This window comes from Pristis pectinata, chromosome 5 (genome assembly GCF_009764475.1).
Source record: "Pristis pectinata isolate sPriPec2 chromosome 5, sPriPec2.1.pri, whole genome shotgun sequence".
Taxonomy (NCBI): domain Eukaryota; kingdom Metazoa; phylum Chordata; class Chondrichthyes; order Rhinopristiformes; family Pristidae; genus Pristis; species Pristis pectinata.
Genome location: NC_067409.1, coordinates 78,227,251 through 78,248,825, shown reverse-complemented (window position 1 = coordinate 78,248,825; position 21,575 = coordinate 78,227,251). Strand labels below are relative to the sequence as shown.

General features: G+C 40.5%; 1 protein-coding gene across 4 annotated transcripts in view; it reads right to left on the bottom strand.

Annotated features, from left to right (window-relative positions):
* Positions 1-21,575, bottom strand: part of LOC127570627 (F-actin-uncapping protein LRRC16A-like) — a 261,851-nt gene that overhangs the window by 25,383 nt on the left and 214,893 nt on the right. For 3 of the 4 annotated variants that reach the window (XM_052016361.1, XM_052016362.1, XM_052016358.1), the window contains exons 30-33: positions 16,216-16,233; positions 8,576-8,642; positions 4,520-4,731; positions 482-588 (exon numbers count right to left, since the gene is read on the bottom strand). In XM_052016361.1, the coding sequence (XP_051872321.1) occupies positions 482-588; positions 4,520-4,731; positions 8,576-8,642; positions 16,216-16,233 (404 nt within the window). The remainder of the gene's footprint in view (positions 1-481; positions 589-4,519; positions 4,732-8,575; positions 8,643-16,215; positions 16,234-21,575) is intronic. The other variant, XM_052016360.1, reaches the window with a different exon arrangement.

Sequence of the window (21,575 nt, the reverse complement as noted above, 5' to 3'; positions counted from 1 at the left end):
TGTTTTCCACATCTCTTACAGTAATTAATGAGACTTCATCACCCATTCCCAACTGACACCATCAGTACCTCTCTTTGTTTCCACCCTACCGCAGGCATTCCCTAATTTATCTCCACCCTGCCTACTTCTCTACAAATTAAAACATCTTCAATTTCTAGCTTTTCTCAGTCCAGATGAAAGGTCATCCACCTGAAACATTACTTCTGTTTCTCTCTCTATAGATACTGCCTGCCCCAAGGAATACTTCCAGCGCTCTCTGTTTTTATTTCAGATTCCCAGCACCTACAGGTTATTTTTTGTTTGCTTTTCCAAAGGAGGCCAGCTACTAAGCATATGATCTTCTTTGGGACTGAATCGTTCAAACATGTTTCTTAGAATGTCAGATTTAGAAACTATAATCACATTGTCAAAGCTGAAAATCTGAAACTCTCAATAGTCTAAGCACAAATTTAATCATCACATTCTACATTTAAAAACTTACTTTGATTCCATTCGTGTTATCCTCTTGGTGAAAAATTCATCCACACCCTCATCAACTCTGTTCATAAGGCCATTGTTCTCATTCTCCTGGCAATCTGTTGCAGAAACCTGACCAAAAATAATTCTTACTTTTAATTAAGAAATATAAACAGCATGCCAAAACAGTCATAGTTACTCCTACTCATTTGTTAGCTTGTTGCCTCCTTTTATTACCAGTATTTGTAACCATTTTCAAAGGCTGGACTGAAAAGGAAGCAGTTGGGTAAATGGCAGTAAGTTTTCAGTAATGATTTTGATTCCCTTCAGGTAATTTCCACATAAAAACAGGGCCATTGAGAAAACAAAATCACCCTTAGTTGCATCCATCTTTAGATGTCTTCCTTCAGGAAGAATACCAAGTCCGTGAAGGATTGGTTCAGAAATCCATCAATACTGGAAGTACACCATCCCAGTTTTTTTTGTGACAAGTTATTAAATAGGCTTCATTGAACAAGCACTACAAATTATGGAAGTTTAGAGCTACATTGAGTGGAGAACAAACAGAGTGGCAAACAAACAGAGTGGCCGTATTGTCCCAGAAAATTAGTTTCTTTTCTTAAAAATGAGCAAAACTAAAGTGCAGTCACTTATTGTCAGTATTTGATATAGTTTTGCTATTCCTGAAATGTACTTCAACCTCAATGGACAAATTAATTTGAAAGGGGAAGTGGTGAATGAGTGGGAGGTGAGGAATTGGTTAACATCTGGGGTAGTTCTTTAACGAGATCACAAACACTGGCCCGCACAAGACCGTACATGGGTAATTAATCAATCTGCATATTTGAGCGCTAGAAATACGACAAAACTGGAAGGAGAAAATTATAATAATCCAAGTACTTAATGTCTAGCTCCACCATGCACTCGTGGCACTGAGACTGTCCTTTTATGTATTTAACCACGTTGTTGCTCTACCACAAGCTTAAGTTCCCGGTTGAGTTCTGACATGCAAGAGAATGCAAGTAGGAACTTCATCCCACCTGCTAAAAAGCCTTATGAATGCCAAAATGCAGCTTCTTCAGTGGCAATCTTAACATCACTAACTCCCAAAATAAAGTCAAATCCAACTTCGAGTAAAGTGATGTGATTACCCAAGGAAATGCAAGAATGTGGAATCTGAATATGAAGCTCACAAATGTGCATGTTGACAGAAAAGCAGCATCTTGGCTTTAGGCAGCCTCTTGGGATTGAAGATGACTTGCTTCCACTGCAGTTCTGTGGCTCCCCATCCTCTTATCTATTTCAGCAAATAACTTGGGAGCTGGGCTCCACATGATGCACATGTCAGCTTCCTCCGCAAGCCGCAGCTTGTCTACTGAGGTTGGGGCAACCTTTGCTCAGGACGGTATTTATCATAACAAACCAGACGTTCCAACAACTCTGCCATTTAGCACAAGACTCAAGATGTTGGCTGTCCAGTTTGGCTGTTTGTGAAAGAGTATTACTGGGTGTTCACTATCAATTTCCTGTCAGCAGATGACAGGATATAATTAATTCCTGTTAAAGACATGCAAACTTCAGTGATTTCAATTGCAGTTAAAAGATAGCCAGAACTTATTATTCTAATGGGTGTTAATGTTGACAGAAGTTAACATTCCAATACGAAGTAAACCAAGTTAGAATCACTGGCTTTTAAGGTGAGAGAGCTGTCAGAAACTGAAGGGGAAACTATCCCTGCTGGATCACACCATCACTCTGGTGATCGCTGGGCTAAAGATATTTCCTTTACATCTCAACTTCATCTTCACCAAGGTTGATCAGATGTCCCAATACAGAGTTTTGACCCGAAATGTCGACAATCCCTTTCCTCCCACGGATGCTGCTTGACCCGCTGAGTTCCTCCAGCAGATTGTTTGTTGCTCCCGATTCCAGCATCTGCAGTCTCTTGTGTCTCCAAGGCTGTTCACTGGCTGGTTCTTCTGGCTGTTCCCGGTATGAGGAAAAGTAGGTTAAATTTAGGTAGGACTCCCTCTTAATCTAAGGGATCGGCAGAATGTTTGGTGATCTTGCGCACTTGACCTGCTTCTTGCAGCAACATCCTGGCAATAATCTTTTTGAGCACATTGTTGTCACTAAGCAACCCCTTTATGCTTTGTGCTGGTGTTTCTTGATATACTGTCTCTTCCTGACTAATAAAGTCCCTGCAGGAAGGCTTTTTACATACAGATCTGAAGGAACACCTTAGGGCCACAACCAGGCTCCACTGTACATTTAAATTCACCAGGCTTCTGATCTTTATCAAAGATGATATCACATTGTTGAAACAATTCTGCTTTTTTATCGTAATGCATTCAATTTGCTTTGTAGTGGCTGTGTGCTTTTACAGCCATTTATTTGTCAATGCCCGGATTTAACAAATAATCAAAAGCCTGAGTCCACAGCCTCGTCTTCCAGGTGTTCAGATTCTTAAATTACATCAGGGCCAAGTTAGGCAAAAGAACATTTTGTACACTGAGTGTCATTTAATGTGTTCTCTGTAGTCATTGGAATTATCAGCGCTGCATAAGTAGAGGAGGTTTGTCGTATTTTGAACTTGAGGAGCATTTGCGAGTGGCTAGTGGATTAAGGGTGGAATTGCAGTGGTGGGAGAAAGTGCAGAAGACGGTGAACTCTTGAAAACTGGGGGAAGTGCACCGATCCATATTTTTCTTCAAAGCAAAATTTGCAAGGGCATTGTAACTCAATTTCAAATAGGAAAATAGAATAGTTATATCTAACAGAAATGAAAGCTTCAGAAATGAATGTCTTATGATACTGATTCTGGGCAGCTGAATCTCGTCTAGCATTGGCAATGTCAGGCACTGATCATCTGTCAGAGTAACAAACAATCTGTTGGAGGAACTCAGCCGGTCGAGCAGCATCTGTGGGGGTGGAAGGAATTGTCGACGTTTCAGGTCGAAACCCTGCATCAGGACTGAGATTGGAGAGGTGTGATGGTCAGTATGAGTTCCTCCAGCAGATTGTTCATTGCTTCAGATTCCAGTATCTGCAGTCTCTTGTGTCTCCAATCATCTGTCACAGGTGCCTTACTGACATCACACCAGGTCCAACATATGACAAGGGTCCAATGTTTTGAGGCAGGGTGTCAGATACAAATGGTTAAATCAGAGAGTAGGCTGTTTACAGTTAGGCTAATATCATGAGTTTCTTTAATCAAAAGGTGAAACTCCACAGATAGGAAGGGAGTCCAATGTGTGCAAAAAAAAAGACAAGATCTTCATAAGCTTGAAAAGGAAGCTTGATAAGCTGCTGTAGTAGACAACAATTTTAGCGTTGTCAATACAGGGTGGATTCACAAAGACTTCACAGTCACCATCATCAATTTGGATGATTCTTTTGAGAGTTTCTTAAAAGAAATCAGTTGTTTATTTGATACTGGATGGTATAAATGTGCGAGCTGGGGGTGTCTTTGGAAAATGTTGGGATCTCTTAAAGGGCACCGCCTTCATATTAACCTTTACATGGCTTCTGTGCTTATGACAAGGCATGGTCAGTAAACAGACTATAGTTTCAGAACATTTGTAACATTAGCTGGAGACATAATTAATGTAAAAAAAACTGTTTGGGAATGAGGAACTAACACGAGAAAAAAAATGGACAATTGGCAAGGCTATAAACACCACAGCTGAAGAGATTCCACACCGAAACACTAATAAACATGATTAACCCATGGAAGACCAATTCTAAACATCTTTGTTGCAGACTACTTAAATTCATTTACAGTTCTCCAGGTTAACATGCTAATTTACCATTTGTACACAGAGACCGAATTATTTGTTTGTTTTGAAAATTATAGATGAACAGATGAAAACAGAAACTCCAGTCTTAATTTATAGTATCTCAGCTAACAAATACTGTCCAGCTAATAATAGTTTTATTAATGATCTGAAAGAGTTCCATCACACTGATATTGAATGCAGCCTTATGTAGACCCAAGCCTTGTACTTTCAATGAATAAGAAGGTGGAGTTAAGCAGTGGTTCAGTGACCACGAAAAGACTTACAGCTGTCTTGCTTGGCGGTAACTTTTTGTTCCTCTTGGGTCTAGATTTCGTATAATGCTCCAGTTTCTTTACTTCTTCTGAGGGTAGTTCAGTCATCATGCTGCTGGGCCGTGATGACCTTTCTTGCTTGCTGTAGCTGCCTGAGGCAGGAGTTGACTCATCAAAATGGACCGGGATCTCCTCCAGGGCCTTATCTAAGTCAAACTCCATCTCTGCACAAAAATTTGTGATTAGTTTGCAAGCATCTTGTAGGAATAATAAGAAATAGGAACAAGAAGAGGTCTTTGGGCCTCTGATTCCCTCTGCAAGTATATCGCTTTTTACAGGCAAGGAGATCAAATTTCTCCATAAAACCCCAAGAGTGGTCTCACCAAGGCCCTATAAAATTGTTATAATATTACACTAATTTAGATAAAGCAATTAGTAGCAATATTCCATTAATATTTCATCTCTGATGGAATGAATGACTGATCAAACATGCAGAAAACTTGACTACAATTGCAACAAACAAATCTGTAGTATGTTATATCACTGGTATAGCAATGGCAACAAAATTACAATAATTAAGAAAGGAAAAATAACACAATTTAATTTAGCATGGGTTGACTGTGGCCATTTTTTGATATATAGCAAATTCATCTGAACAAATGGATCAAGATGGGTCACAAGGGGGATTACAACACTAGCTCTTGGAGGATATCTTCAGGCAGCCATCACAGAGGCGTACAAGATGAGTGGAAGACAGAGGTTTGAGGATTTTTTTCTTAAGATGCAGAGGGATGTGGCGACATTAGAACAGATCGCTGACAATCTCAGCTGAAGGGTCCACCAATCACATAGGCGTTTTATAGCAAGCCAAAATTAGGAGAGAGCAATCTACAATACATAGATGGTAAATATATTGATATAGATAGAATAGAGTCACAGTGTGGTACAGCATAGAAAGAGGACCTTTGGCCCACCACATCAATGCTGACCATCATGCCTATCAACACCAATCCCACTTGCTTGCTTCATTTCCATATCTCTCTATGCCCTGCTCATTCAGGTACTCATCAAGACGCCGCTTCATTGTTGTTACTGTTCCTGCCTTAACAACCTCCTCTGGCAGCTCATTCCAGATACCAACTACTCTCTGTGAATAACTTACCCCTCATATCTCACTTAAACCTCCATGCTCTCAACTTAAACCCATGCTCTCTAGTTTTAGACACCCTTACCAGGGGAGACCGATACTGGCTGTCTATGCCTCTCATAAAATTTTACATACCTCTACCCTGTCAACATCCAGAGAGCTTTATTCCAATCTATCACTTTCTCCCTTTCCACGGCAACCCTTCAGCTGATGCCACTGTTCTAAGCAACGCTTCCAATGTTGCTTCCTATTTCCTCAACTGAAGACTTCCTTCCATTGCCCTCAGCAGGTCCTTCATCAGTATCCAAAATATTTCCACGACGTCTGCTCACATCCCCTCTCCTCTGTCCCAGGATCATGTGTTCTCCCTGTTCTAATCTTCCACCCCACCAGCCTTCACATTAAATGGACATTCTCCTAGTGGCATTTTATCCCCAATAAATGCACCTTCCCCTCCTCTTGCAACATTTTGACGAGGTCATTCCCACTGTGACACCCTGGTCTAACCCTTTATCACCAATAGCTCTGATTCTCTGCCTGCACCTGTGCAGGAGGTATAATACCTGCCCTTCCCATCATCTAGGTCTCCTGCTTGTATCAATGCTCATGATGCATTCGTGGAGAAACCCAATCACATCATTCAGTGCCCCTGTTTATTTGGCAGATGTGAATCTGAGTCCATGGTTATCTATTGCTCTACACTGTTCTCTCCTCCGTCTTCGGGCTTCTGCTCTACTGCAGTGAAGTACAATGGAAGCTGGAAAAATTGCACCTTATATTTTCAATACTCACATTACAGTCATCAGAAAGGACAGGTTTAAAAAAATTCAGGTAATGATTCTGCTGTTTCCATTTACACCTCCTCTAGACCCATCCTTTACTCTTCTGCCTGACCCATCACCATCAGTGACCTATCCTTTTATTCTTTCCTCTCTTCTCCCAATTTGTTTAACCTCTAATCTCTTCCAAGCCTGATGAAATGCTCAACACAAGAGGCCGCAGATGCTGGAATCTGGAGCAACACACAAAGTGCTTGAGGAAGTCAGTGGGTCAGGAAGCATTAATGGAGGGAAATGGGCAGTTGACATTTTGGGTTGAGACCCTTGATCTGGACTGAAAGAAAGAGGAGAGATAAATTATCCAATCCAGGAGGGGAAATAATTTATCTTCCCTCTTTATTTTAGTCCAGATGAAGGGTCTCAATCTGAAACGTTGGCTGTCCATTTCCCTCCAATGGATGCTGGCTGACCTGCTGAGTTCCTCCAGTGCTTTGTGCTGCTGCTGCTGAAATGCTCTTTGTTTCGCTCTCCACAGATGTTGAGTCAGCTGCCTGATCCATGGAGTGTTTCTGGGACGTTCTCCTTTTATTTCAGGTTTCTGGCATCTTTTATATAATTGCTTTGTCAAAAATGTTTATATACATTTCTGATGATAGGAAGAGAGAATGGTGAGTGTTCACCTCCGTTCTGTGTAGTGGTCATTGGTATAAAGGTTACAAGAATATTTCTCTCCTCCCCATGCAACAAGAAATTCTATTTATGTAACACCTTTAACATGGTAACAAAGGCTCATCAGACACGTTAACAATCAAAGATGCTTAGTTATATGGTGAGATATTGGGACAGGTAGTGAAAGTAGTAGGTTTTAAGGAACATTGAGGAGGAGCAATGCCAAAATTTGGAGGAGGAATTCCAGAGTTCAGCTGTCGCCACTGAAGGGTCTCTGAAGGAAGTGAAGCAAATAAATTCAGGCAGAGAATGAGGTCATGATTAAAGGAGCACAGATAGTTCAGAGGCTTTAGGGCCAAAGGAGGTTACAGTTTACAGTCCTTGGTTCCAAAGTGGAGGTGAGGCAGGTTCAACAACTGTAGTAGTTGTAGCAATGATGACTGGCCCCAGTCAACACTGGGATTGGTCCTGTGTGGATCCATTAGCATGCATCAGGTAGCTGACACAGAATTTAGGTATGGTTGCAAATCTGACAAGCACACCCTAGATGTGGGCACCCTTCACTCCATCTACAACAAAGTATCCAGTTAAAAAGACTACGTGCCAACCGATAAACACTAAGGCCATGAGAGCATGTAGTAATCCTTCTGGACTTCTAAAACTTGGTAGAGAATTTCAGACAGAAATTCCCAGTCTCATCTCCGGCATCTGGCAAAAGCAGGACACGTCAGTGGATCTGAGACAATCTTAAAGAAAGGAGACAAATCTGACTGCAGTAACTGCAGAGGGGCACCCTACTGTCTGCTGCAGGAAATGTCATTCCCAGGGTCCTCAAGTACCTCCTCTCAGATGCTGCAAAGTTGTTCTGAGCCTCAGAGTGGATTCTCTCCATCCAGAGGCAGACTGAACAGGATCTCATTACACAATAACTCCAAGGGAAAGGCTGGCAGCAGCATTGACCACTATCGATGGTCTTTTGGGAGTTTACAAAACTTTTTACTGTCAATTGAGAGCAACTATGGAGAAATTACTCTCAAATTTATTGTCCTGAGAAGATGAAAGGCACTTTATTGATTAACCACAAGATGGTGCTGTTTTCACATGCACAGCTCCACCTAGTCCCCAGCAGGAAGTAATGCTAACATATTCTTTCAAGAGCATTGTGTGACATTACAAATAAAAATGTCCATTTGCTTCAATTCAAATTTATGCAATAATAAAATATTGAGTTACACTAGAAAAAAAGAATTGCTCTTTTCTACTAAAACTTGATGGCTTTGTAACTTGAGCGTTTGCTTTGATATAACTTTATAATTTTGTTTAAGAAAGCTCGAATTATTACCAAGAACTTTGCTGTTTTCTGAGAATTAATTTTTCCAGCATCATGGGATCATTTATGAACAATGGTCTACTCAAGGCTAAAATGATCAAACATTAATTATATACAAAAGTGAAACATGCAGATTCATTTACCAAATGCTCTGGAAACAGGGCGGAGCATTCTGCTGTGGATACTTTTCCTCTTCGACTTGGGAGTCATCTGCCGTATAAAGCATAATTCTAGTTAATCATTGATGGATACTATCCTTCTCAAAGCCTTGCATAGTCACAGCTGCATCACATGCAGGGTGTCAGAACAGAAATTGAGTACTGATAGAATGCTTTGCACCTTAAACAAATTCAAAGAAAATTACCTGCACCAATAATATAACACCTGCAATTGTTTGGCCAATAGTTATTTCACTTACAATGCATCTCAAATATTATCTAGTCATGGTCAATTCTTGTTTGAACTTGGTCGCTCTATTTCCTACTGTCCAACAATGACCACAATTCAAAACAGTGCATAATTGCTTGCAAATGTCCTGTGGTTGTGAAAGATGTAAATACAAATTTTTCTTTCCTTCCTGTGATCTACAAAAACTGTAGACATTTTCATAAGTGCAACTTTGAAAGGGAGGCAAACATACTTTCCACAGCAAAGGAAACATTTCCAGAAACTGATGTTAGTGATGCGTTTCATCTAAGATGAACTCTTCCTCTTCCATTTTCCCTTAACAGACCAAATTCAATTCATCAGTTATCACCAAAAGTTGGAAGCTGAATTTTACAATGCATAGCTAATAGCAGAATGTTTAGTATTCTTACTTCTTCCAGATACACTTTCAAATTAACTCCCCCTCCCCACCGCACCATGCCGAATTCTCATGGTCTTTTTTTTGAACAATCTTGTCCAGAAAGACTCAAAATTCTCTATACAACAGATAAAGCACATGGAACTTATTACAGCTTTCTACCTTAAAATCAAAACCTCCTGACTTAAATGTAACAGAGCTGCATTATATATTACATGCCTCATTCTTGGACTGTGGCTTAAATTCTATGTGCAAAGTAAACAGTGACAAAACTGGTACACTGTCTAACATAGCCACTTTGGAAGTCTGGTCCCATACAGAACCTATATTGATTGATTGGCTTTCTTAAGGCTTGTAAATCAGGACCCTGCTCTGAAATTGTACTTCAGCTCTTGACCAGAATAAAGGAATTACTAATGCAGCCTAAAGATCAAGATGCATTTGGTGGGAAAATCAATCAAAAAGGGAATTAAATAACTGCACACCTTCGCACACAGCTGTGACCTTTTCAGCCTATACTTACAATTGGAACATACCAAAACATAACAATTAGAAGTGAGAAACAATGGGTTACTGTTGAGATCAACGTTGTGAAACATTATAGGTGCTCAAGTTGTCAATTCAAGCCAATTATGCTCAGCTAAAGAGAAACTTGCCGTGAAATAATGCAGCACGTGGTCCCCTATTTGAAGAATGAGATCTTAATCAGGTTGAGCATGCAACAATGCAATAATGGTATATTTAGTCAACACTTTCTGCAACCCACTTCATTAATCCTCATGGCCCCATTAACAAAAAGGGCAAAACGTTACTTGGAATGGTAAAGGACTTCTGCTTCCTTTTGAAAGCAAAACATTACATGAGCAGCGATGCCTATCCATCAAAAGGCATGTGATGACAAGTCACATCCTTTTGCTCTCAATTCCTTAGGCAAGTAGAATATTATTTCAATGAAAATAATGGACATGCCATGCAACTTCGTTGTAAAGAGTGCAGGATCAGAATGAGAAAGCCCCGCAGGAGTGAATGAACTGCCCCAAATCTAAAAGACAAAAAAGAGCAACAAAGAATGTCTTATAAAAATTTTAGTATCGGCAACAAGATTGTTTCACACAAATACCAATCCCAGGTGAGGCATTAATTGTCCAAAAGGTTTGACTTCTCATCTACCTGAAGAAACCAAATCACCTAGATACCCATCAACTCAGTGTCCCCCAGGAAAGAGGGCACCAGCAATAAATGTCATGTGTACAGTACATCATCTGGTGACAGACTGAGGAAACAACTGTAACCCCTTTGTGGCTTATAATGACATACTTGGTGACAATATATACCCTTTTCTCATTAAGTAGTTTTGGGTTTTTGATAGATGAATTTTAAAATTCTGGTATCATATTCAGTAAAGCAGTGGGTCTGCATCTCTTTGGCACAAAGATTTCACATAAAAGCTCTGAGAAGCACAATGACAAATCCGTCACTTCAATTTGTGAGAGCAGATGCAGTCCATATGGGATTTAGGAAGGTGATTCAATTCTCAGGATGAAAAGAAAATCCCAATGTTTTCCTAAATATTGAGGGGTTCTTAAGATAACCATGCTTCTACAAGAAGGATACCATTTCTGGTGATTGTCTTGCCAAGAATAAACATGTAAGAATGGAACAAAGCGAGCTCTGTCTCACAAAGCTTGGATAATGGGGATGAGGTGCTGAAGTCATCCACATCAAGAACCAAGGCAGTTTGGTGAGAAACAGGTTGGAACTGAACATCTGCCACAATCGAACAGAACGTCAATAGAGACACTGATAAAAAGCTGTTCTGACGGAAACCTGATTTTGATGATTTAAACCCTCCAGGTAATATAGGCAGGAATTTGGGAAATTATTCAAGGAATTTGGAAGGGAGATGGATCTTAGTGCTGGGGTGGCAACCAGCAAGAATCAAAGGGACAAAGATTGTTGTTTTTGAGGGGTAATCACAGGAGATTTAAAGTAAAGAGGAAACTAGCCCCGAGGAGACAGAATCCTTAACAATGTCAGTCAGCCTGATGCCAGGAAAAGAAGGGGGGTGATCTTCAAGGAGCCACAAACACAAGATTTGACTCTGGATTTAGCTTGGTGGGCTTAGGGGAAGGTATAGCAATACAGAAGCAATTAACTAGTAGGTCTCAATTGCAATGAGAAGGCAGTTCATTGACGTCTGGCACTTTTGTTTAAAGACAAAGGTGAAGAAGCTGGGAAGTAAAGCTGAAGAAAATGATTTGCAGCAAATCTCTGCATTGAATTATCTCAGGTGTGGTTTGGAGTTTCACCAGACAAGAGCTCAAATAGTTAACTGACTGAGCTTTGTATTTACATGCAAACAGAATGCAGAATCTTTCTTGATATGACTACCCTAATATCTCACAAATGTTCAGTGTAACACTTAACAAGAGTCAGCTGCATCTTCAACTGGTCTCTGGAGAGTACAAGTTTTATCATTAATGACACTCTTGGTTCTGAAGAATTGTAGGCTGGCAGAAACGGGGTCCAGGGATGTAGATGTGTTATTGCTAAACAGGGACTTCATACCAAGATTTCCAGCTTGGCCTCATTCTCTTGTTCTGTAGCCTGGTTCATTAGTGATAATAGTATCATACCAGAGCAAGCTAACAGTATATGACTAATTAGAAACAAATAGCTGGAATGCAAGTACATTCTGCAGATGGAGGTGAAGAGCAGTAAACAGAGATGTCTGAAGCATGATAACAGATTAGGAGTTGTTTTCACAGCACTAGATTCTGTGGTTGACATTCCCAAGAAAGTAACTCAATACTATGCCAATTAACTCCTTTCCAGTTAACGAAGTCTACCAGCTCAAACAGGCAGATACTGTGCCTCTGGTCCTGTCCTAACATGAGGAATGTTGAATGAGGGACATGGAATTTGTTTCATAACCATTACCTCCTTAGGCTCAACTGCCAAATCTTTAGCCGAATGGGAAATCTTGTTGCATGTGCTCATTGATATTCTGATACCATTTTTTCCAATTATATTCAAGACTGAGATTAATGGATGATATTGGAGGAGCTAAAGGAATCAGTGGATAGGGAATCTGGGCAGGAAGGTGGACTTAAGGCAAAGGATATAATGACGTAGAAAAAACAGCAGGCATAGGCCATTTGACCCTTTGATCCACATTCACTGTGGCTGATCCTTTACCGCAATACCATATTCCTACTCATTCCCAAGACCCCTTATGCTTTTTGTGTCTAGAAATCTACCTTTGTATGAAATCTAATCAGTAACTAGGAGTCCACAGCCTTCTTCATTAAAAAATGCCACAGGTTCACCACTCTGAGTGAAGAAATTTCTCCTCATCTCAGGCCTAAACATCATACCCCGTGTCCTTAATCTGTAACCACTGGTTCAAGATACCCTAGCCAGGAGAAACATCCTCGCTGCATCCTGGTCTGTCAAGCCCTGTCAGAATTTTGTACATCTCAGTAAGTTGTCTCATTCTAAATTCTAGTCAATCCCAACCCCTCCTCAGGTGACAGTCCCACCATCTCAGAAATCAGTCTGGTGAATGCACACTAAACCCATTCTAAGGCAAGTATTTCCTATTGTAGGCAAGCAGACCAAAACCACATACTCATGGTATGGTCTCAGCAAGGCCCTCTATAATTGGTAATATAAATCAATGATCTGGATCAGGGAATTGCATGTAATATTTCTAAGTTTGTCAACAATGTGAATTTGAAGGGGCAGAATAAGATGCTGGAGGAACTCAGTGGGTCAGGCAGCCTCTGCGGAGGGAAATGGACAGTCTTCATCTGGACTGAAAAGTAAAGGGGAGGTAGCCAGTATAAAGAGTTGAAGGGAAGGGGTTGAGCAAGAGCCAGCAAGTGATAGGTGGGGGGGGGGGGGGGGGGGGGGGGGGGAGGGGGTGATAGGCAGATAGAGGAGGGAAGAGTGGAAATAACAAATGAGACTGGGAGATGATTAGGAGGTGATGGGGGCAGTAGCAAAGGGCTGAGATGATGGAATCTGATGGGAGAGGAAGGTGGAGCATGGAATCAAATAAGGGAGGTGGGGGGGGCAGGTGGGAACAGTAGGGGGAGGGGGACCCAGTGGGAGGAGTGTGTGGGTGATGGCAGACGGAGTGGGTGGAGGAGGGGAAAGAAACAGGGTGATGGGGGGCTGGGGTAGGTGTAGGAGAAACTGGGTAGATCAGGAGAAGAGAGAAAAGGGACGGGGAGAGAGCAGTTTACCAACTTGATGGGGTTGTAACAAATATGCAAAGACAAATAAGGTGATTTAGGCAAATGAGTGGGCAAGTTAATGGCAAATACAGTACAGCTTGGATGAAAGTAGGTTACTCACTCTGGCAAGAAAAACAGAAAGGCAGTGTGTTATTTAAATGGTGATGGATTGGGAAGTGTGTTCTTGCATACCGGTCACTGAAAGCTAACATGCAGATAGAGCAACCAGTGGAAGAAAATGTTGTGTTGGCTTTTATTGCAAGAGGTTTTGAGTACAGGAGCAATGACGTCTGACTCTCCTGTCTAACCTACTTGTTACTTCCTCAAAGAATTCTCACAGATTTGCCAGACAGGATTTCCCTTTAACAAAACCGTGCCGACTTTGTGCCATTTTATCATGTACTTCCAAGCACTCTGAAATTTCATCCTTAATAATGGACTCTAAAATCTTACCAACCACTGAGGTCAGGCTAACCAGCCTATAATTTCCTGTCTTTTGCCTCGCTCCTTTCTTAAACAGGGGTGTCACATTTGTGATTTGTTGGTCAATCAATTTTCAATCCACGGCAGTATATTACCCCAGTCCTATCTACTTTAATTCTGCACACTAACCTTTTATATGCAATTTTATAAAGGGCTTCTGAAAATCCAAATACACCACATCAGCTTGTTCTTTTGTATAAATTCTACCCAGTTACATCCTCAAAGCATTCAAGTTTGTCAGATGTGATTTTCCTTTCAAAGCCATGTTGACTTTGTCCAATCCCATTGATATTTTCCTGTGTAACAGATTTTAGCATTTTCCCTCCTGCTGACGTCAGGCTAACCAGTCTGCAGTTCTCTCTTCCTCCTTTTTTAAATGGTGAGGTTACATTTGTCACCTTCCAATTTGCAGGAACCATTTCTTAATCTACAGAATCTTGAATGATGACAACCAACACATGCACTAATATCATATATACCTCTTTCAGTGCATATTATCAGGCATTGGGATTTATCAGCTTACGATCCACAATCTTGCTGAATGGTTCAGCAGGCTTGAATGGCCATTTGGTCTTCTCCTGCTTCTGGTTAATGTTCTTAATGAGCAGTCGTGAATGTTGGTATTGCGTGCAGATTAACAGGAACAGATCAGATACATTAATGTAGGAATGCTAAATTGATGTATAGTTTTCCTTGATCTCTCAGTGATTTAACTTTAGATACAACTGCAGCCAGGCAGTGCCTCTTTCAGAATCCGATGCTGAACAAGTATACCTTCCTGCCTTTCCCATGTGCTATTCTGATAGCAAGTTCTGGCAGCATAACATGACTGTTTTTGCGATTAGGTCTAAAAGGGAGAAACAAACGAGTCACAAACCAGGCCTTTTAAATTTAAGGTGAACCTTTAAGGTCAGACTTCCAGTTCTCAGAAAAGGTTAAGCGACAACTACTGTCAAAAAACCATGAACAACGATACTCTACTGCAAGGAGCCCAACAGAATAAATGCAATATTTTTGCAAACTGTAAAGTGTTATGTGAGCAAACATCAAGTGGTCAAACCTCCAGGAATGCATGCAAAGCAAGCAGCGCTGTCAAGGGCTGGTTAGGTGCAACTTCATAGAGTCAGAGAGTTACCTCGGATGGAAACAGGCCCTTTGGCCCAACCGGTCCATGCCGACCAAGATGCCCCATCCAAGCTAATCCCATTTGACAGCATTTGGCCCATAGCCTTCCAAACCTGTCCAACTGTCTTTTAAAAGTTGCTATTGTACCTGCCTCAACCACTTCCTTTGGTAGCTAATTCCACACAGATACCACCCTTTGTGTAAAAATGTTGCTCCTCAAGTTCCTATTAAATCCTTCCCCTTTCTTAATTGAGAACTAGAGGGCATCTTAAACCTATGCCCTTTAGTTCTCGATTCCCCAACACTGGGAAAAAGACTATGTGCATTCACCCTATCTATGCCCCTCATGATTTTAGAAACCTCTATAAAATCACCTCTCAGTCTCCTGTGCTCCTAGCCTGTCCTTCACTCAAAAGCCTGGCTTGGAGAAAGCACTCTTGCTTATGGAACAGGATACAGTGGTTCAAGGAACATCTAGGCTGACATTCCAGTGCAGGTCCAAGGGAGTGTTTCATTTCTGAACTTGCTTTCTTCTGGATAGCATGTTACATCAAGGCACTGCCTACCCCCGTAAAGCTGACATAAAACTGAGGAGAAGCAGGAATCAAGGTGGTACTCAGGTGTTCCGGCCAAAATTTCTCCCTCAGCATTGAATACAAATAATTGTTGTTGTTTATGGGAACTTAGACAAATTGGCTGTTCCATTACAGCAGGGACTACACTTCAAAAGTAGTTCATTGCTTTACAGTACTACAGAATGCACTGTGGTTATCGAAGGCACCAAATAACTGTTTCTTTTTTATTTGTTAAATCTAGTTGTTGAATAGCATAAGGAAAGGACCTGCATGTTAGGAAAAGGCAATTATATGGAAGATGGCTGGAGAGAAACTGGCAACAATTTTTCAAAGGGTAAGCAAAAACTGAACTTGCAATAAAATCTCTGAACAAGTTGTTAAATATGCAAAAGCAAACTTTAATAATCACTTAACACATACATTATATATTATACCAATTTTCATTCTAGCCCATAATTAGAGCACATTTTAGTTGAGACTTACATATAATTCAAAAGCAAATGAGTTTTTTTAGAAAAAGCAAACTGGCCAAGAGTAAGCACTGTAATACTTACACTGGTACAGCAGAGAGTCTCCATGCAGCAAAAGGAGAAATCAGAAAATGAAGAAAGAGAAGACATGATGAATATGGTTTTGTATTTCAGAAAGAAAGGGCAACCAGCACAAAATAATTATTTAACATTCAAAGCTTCAGAAGCCACACAAAAGGCAACAAACTATAAAGAGGCTTTGCTGACCAGGTTTAAGCTATAACAATGAAAATTACTAAAACATTTCACCAATATTCAGTATGATTAATCAAGTCAGCAGGCCATACAGAGCATCAGACATTGAAAGACTGAAAGCAGCATTAACATATAAATGGAATTCTGAAATTAAATATTTGGCTTAGTCATTTCCTTCCACAAGGGATTGAGAACATGACCTCACTGGTGCCATTCTGAATAAGTTCATGACAGAACTGGGACTGCTAGTGAGAGGAAAGGGAGGTGAAAGCTAGGTTGATAAGTTCATCTTTGTGGAATCCTTCAACTACTCCCACCTCAGTGAAAAGCTGTGCCATAAAATGTTACATTCTGGAAAACTTGCATATGATTTATCATACAAAGTAATGGACCCTTCACTGATTGGGAAAACTCTAGATTCAAATGTCCCTATTGTACGAAGTTCGCTCAGTGATCCAACTTAAGACTGCTAGGCAATACTAGACATCCTGTCCTGCTTTTGCTGGAACTCTAAATAACATGTCTTAAAACGTTTTATTCCTAGGTACAGTACTGCAGCCAACACTCACATTTCGTACATGATTTGTAAAATTACAAATTCAAACTTAAAGCATTTATTTATCTTGTTAATAACACCTGAAATAATCTTGCCTTTGCTATCAAGACTGAGGCTTAACCATCTATATTAACTTAAGTACCAAAGAATTCCTGAATAAGATATCACAAAATCAAAGAATCACAAATAGCCAAGCAAAAAGAGGCCATTTGACCCAACAAGTCTTCACTGGCTCTTCTGAAGATCAATCCAGTTTGTCCCATTCTTTTCCCATGACTCAGCAACACTTTTCCCTCCAAGTCATTGAAAACAGCTTCTCGTTATTTACTTCATCGAAAGTGTCAATGGTTTTAAACATCTCTATTAAATCTCGTCTTAGCCTTCTCTGCTCCATGGCAAGTAACCCCAAGTCTACCATTTGTTTCTGAAACTATTTGAGTAAACCTGTTCTGAGCATTCTTTAAGTCTTCATATCCCTTGTCAAGAGCGGAGACTAGAATTAGATGCAAAACAACATTCCATTAGAGGCTCTATTATTATTTTTTTTGACAGGTTTAGTACAATTTCCCACCTTATGCACTCCGAGCTGCTATTCCATATTTCCTGATGACATAAGATCATAGACTTGTCATGCTGGTTCTCAATGCAATCCCTTCAAGGCCATTCCCTTATTTATTTCCTTGCAACCTGTGCTCCCACACCTGCCCATCAATTCTACCCTGATTTGCCCACCAGCCACCTACAGGGGGGTAATTTACAGTGGCCAATTAACCTAACAACTGGGATGTGGGAGAAAACCACAGCACCAGGGAAGAATCGATAAGGTCAAAGTGAAAGTTTGCAAACTCCATCTGCTTTGTGAACTGAGATCTGTGCTGGTGTCTCATTCCTTGCACCCCTTTTAAAACAGTGGTATTCAGAATTTATTGCTTCTACTCATTCTCGTAATTTTCAGTGCTGAGTTTAACCTGCCCTGCACCCATCTATTCAAACAGCCAGTCTATGTCCTCTTGACATCTTCTACTATTTTCCTCAAGGCTTACTGCATTCCCAAGTTTTGTGTTATCTGCAGGTTTCAAACTGTGTTCTTCTCAAGTCAGAGTCATCCAGCACAGAAATGGGCCCATCAGACCACTAAGTGCATACTGGACCATCAAGCAGTCAACTACACTAAGTGTACACTAGTCCTGTTTCATTTGCCTCACATTCTCATCAACTCCCCCCAGGTCCTACTACTCACCTACACGAGGGGCAATTTACAGTGGCCAATTAACCTACCTTTGGGATGTGGGAGGAAACCAGAGCACCTGGAGGAAACCCATTACCGTATATCAAAGCAGCAGTAATCTTAATACTAAACCTTAAAGAACTAAATTGCATACCTCCCACCAGTCCAAAAAAACAGCAATCACTGTAACACTGTTCCTCAATTATGTATGCATGCTGCTATTTCCCCCTTCAATACCTCAGGCTTCAATTTTGCTAATAAGTCTAAAATGTGGTACTCTGTCAAAATGTCTCTTAAAATTGCATTTACACAACAGAATGTTTTAAATAATGGTCTTTTGACAGGCTGGAGACCTGCTAGTGAATCTCACTGTCGAGTTATATTACAAATTTAGCATTACTCTGCTAAATATTTCCAGCAAGCAAAAGTTATGAGAGTAACACTGATTCTGCAGTAAAGTAGATCAACACTTCACACTGCTGTTATTTCAGAAGAGGCTCATTAGTGCTATTAGTTGCAGCTTCAACTCTGAATTTAGGCTGAATTTACAGCACAACTATAGCAATGGTGTCAGAGAAAATAACTTTTTATTGACATTACAGTGAAAAGTAAATGTGTCACTTCCAATCTCCAGGAGATTAGTGACGTTCACAAATGGAAATCATTACTCTCCACTAGTGAACTTTTATTCCTTTCCACCCATGGCAGGTAAATTGCCTAATGCACTTAATGATGAAGTATTCCAAACTACTGCCTCAAGGAATCAAAACCACCGTGAAAATGCCACGATGATTTGGGAAAATGAATCGATTTTCAATGCAATAAATGGTTCCTCATTTGGAGTAATGACAGCAAACTGAACTTATAGCAGTCTTGTTTCCATCACCGGCACAGAAGTGACAAGCATGTACTTTCAAGTATTCTACAATCTTTTGTGTTTTCAAAACATACTTCCAATAGATTAGCATAAAGCCACTAACGAAAAACCATTAATTTGCCTGTCAAGAATTAAATTATTCAAGCAACAGAAGAATTAAACAGTATTATTTATACCAAAATGTAATGTTTTAATTTAGGCAATTTGCTGCTGCCTCACATAAAAGCTGCCTTGCCCTCAACCTCTTAGTTACTTTTAAGAACTTGCTAGATTTGCACAGTAATTGCTTATTAAATTTGCCACTCATACTTAAAAATGCAAGTTTCATTTTAATGACGTGCCAATCAACTCTCTGGCAAAGAAACTGAACAATTTAAACTGTTGTCTCATTCCTGCAATGTCGCAAATTCATCTGGCACATTTAACATTTTCCTTTTAATTTATTCTTTTTTTTGCTTTATAGGGAAGTTGGACAAACTTGGATTGTTTTCTCTGGAGCATTGAGGACTGAGGGGCAACCTCATACAATTATATGAAATTAAATTAATTTTAATTTTTACACAGGTGCCTGGAACACATTGCCAGGGGAGATGATAGCACAACATGATAACGTCATTTAAGAGGCATTTAGATAGACATATGAACAGGCAGGGAATAGGGGATATGGTCCATGTGCAGGCAGATAGGATTAGTTATATCAGCATCATGGTTGGCATAGGCATGGTGGGCTGAAGGGCCTGTTCCTGTGCTGTACTGTTCTATGGTCAATGTTCATGGGTTAAGGAGACACACCACTGACACTTTTGTTCATGAGCTCTCAGATGCCCTCTGCCCTTACTGTGAAATTATACTGCCAGTACAGTATGGCTTCAAACACTGCAAGAGCTAAGGACACAATTCCACAAGGTGATCCACTTATATAAGACCAGCCCAAGGTTACTAATTTTATAGGATGTGCATTCCATTGTTAGTATTACCAAGTTGACAATGATCCAGAAATAATAAAAAAAAAGGGGAGGAGATCAGCTGGTGAGAAGTATTACATCCTAAAGCTCGGATGGTTGGCAGAGGATGGGAATGGGAATAGGTTCTGAGGTGGTTGAAGATTGGGAGCTTCAGCAGGCTGTAGGACTAGAAGATCTGGATTTGGGGTGTGCGGTCTGGTCCAGTGTTGGAGGCATCACAGGGTTGGGAGAGTGCAGGGTTGAGTGTTGGGGGTGATCATCCAGGTCCAAAGCCTCCAGATCGTGGGGGTGTGGGGTACGGTATGTCAGCACAGTGTATGGCTGTGGAGGTTGGGTGGGGAGGGGTGGGAACCTCAAGGTAAGGAACTTACCTGATGGCCATCCCAGTCCAGTGCTACCCTGAAAAGACCAGGTGATCCCAGGAGAGCCCCACAAAGACATTCCCAAGACATCGTGGCTCAGGGGCTCCTGTGATGTTCCACAAGGAGTGCTACACAAGGGATATCATCCCACGTACCCTTGAAGAAAGTGTTCAAATGAATTGCCAGAATGATACCAAATAACCTAGAAATGGTCCCTACTGCTTTTTACTCTGTGGCTGGGGGACAGAGAGAGTTATTCTCATTTGCATAACTGTGTTTTTAAAAATGTGCTTATGAATTTTTTGTTTAAGACTGTGCAAATTTTGCATATTAGCCATCACAAAATTTACCTGTCAGTGCTAAACCAACCCAGCATCTATCAATAAGGACAATTAACATGCTGATGCTGACATCAAGATGCGGGAATGCAAGAAGTTGCAGAGAGTAGTGGACTCAGCCCAATACATAACAGGGACATCCTTCCTCAGCATTGAAAGTATCTACTGGAGGCGCTGCCTCAAGAAGGCAACATCTATTATCAAAGATCCCCACTATCCGGGCCATGCCATCTTCTCACAGCTACCAATGGGCAGGAGGTACAGAAGCCTTAAGTCCCACACCACCAGGTTCAAGAACAGCGACTACCCTTCAACAATTTGGTTCTTGAACCAACCTGCACAATCCTAATCAATACCTCAGTACAGCAACACTATGACCACTTTGCACTACAATGGACCTTTTTTTTGTTCAAATTGTGTTCTTTCTTGTATAATTTTATATAATTTATGCTTAATTTATGTTTTTGTTGTGAATGTTGCATCTCTAATGCTATGTGTCAGTGATACTGCCGCAAGTAAGTTTTTCATTGCACAATAAACTCAACTTTGAAACACTGGCTGGCATTTTCTCCATAGCCCAGCAACATAAACAGGTTACAATGATTAAATTAATGCCATGACTAAAATGAGGGAACGCAGTACAATTCAAAGATCAGACTGAGGACTGCTCTCATTTGTATGACTCTCCATTAAATAATCAAATTATTCTTTTGGAAAAGAAATTCTATAACTTGCAATGTTGGACTCACACAAAAGGGACTAATTTATAAACTCATACAGCTCATGAACGGTCAGACGTGTGAAGCTGAGATGCTTTTTCATTACTGCACTCACTTTTCATTAATGTCACTTCTTTTGCTGTA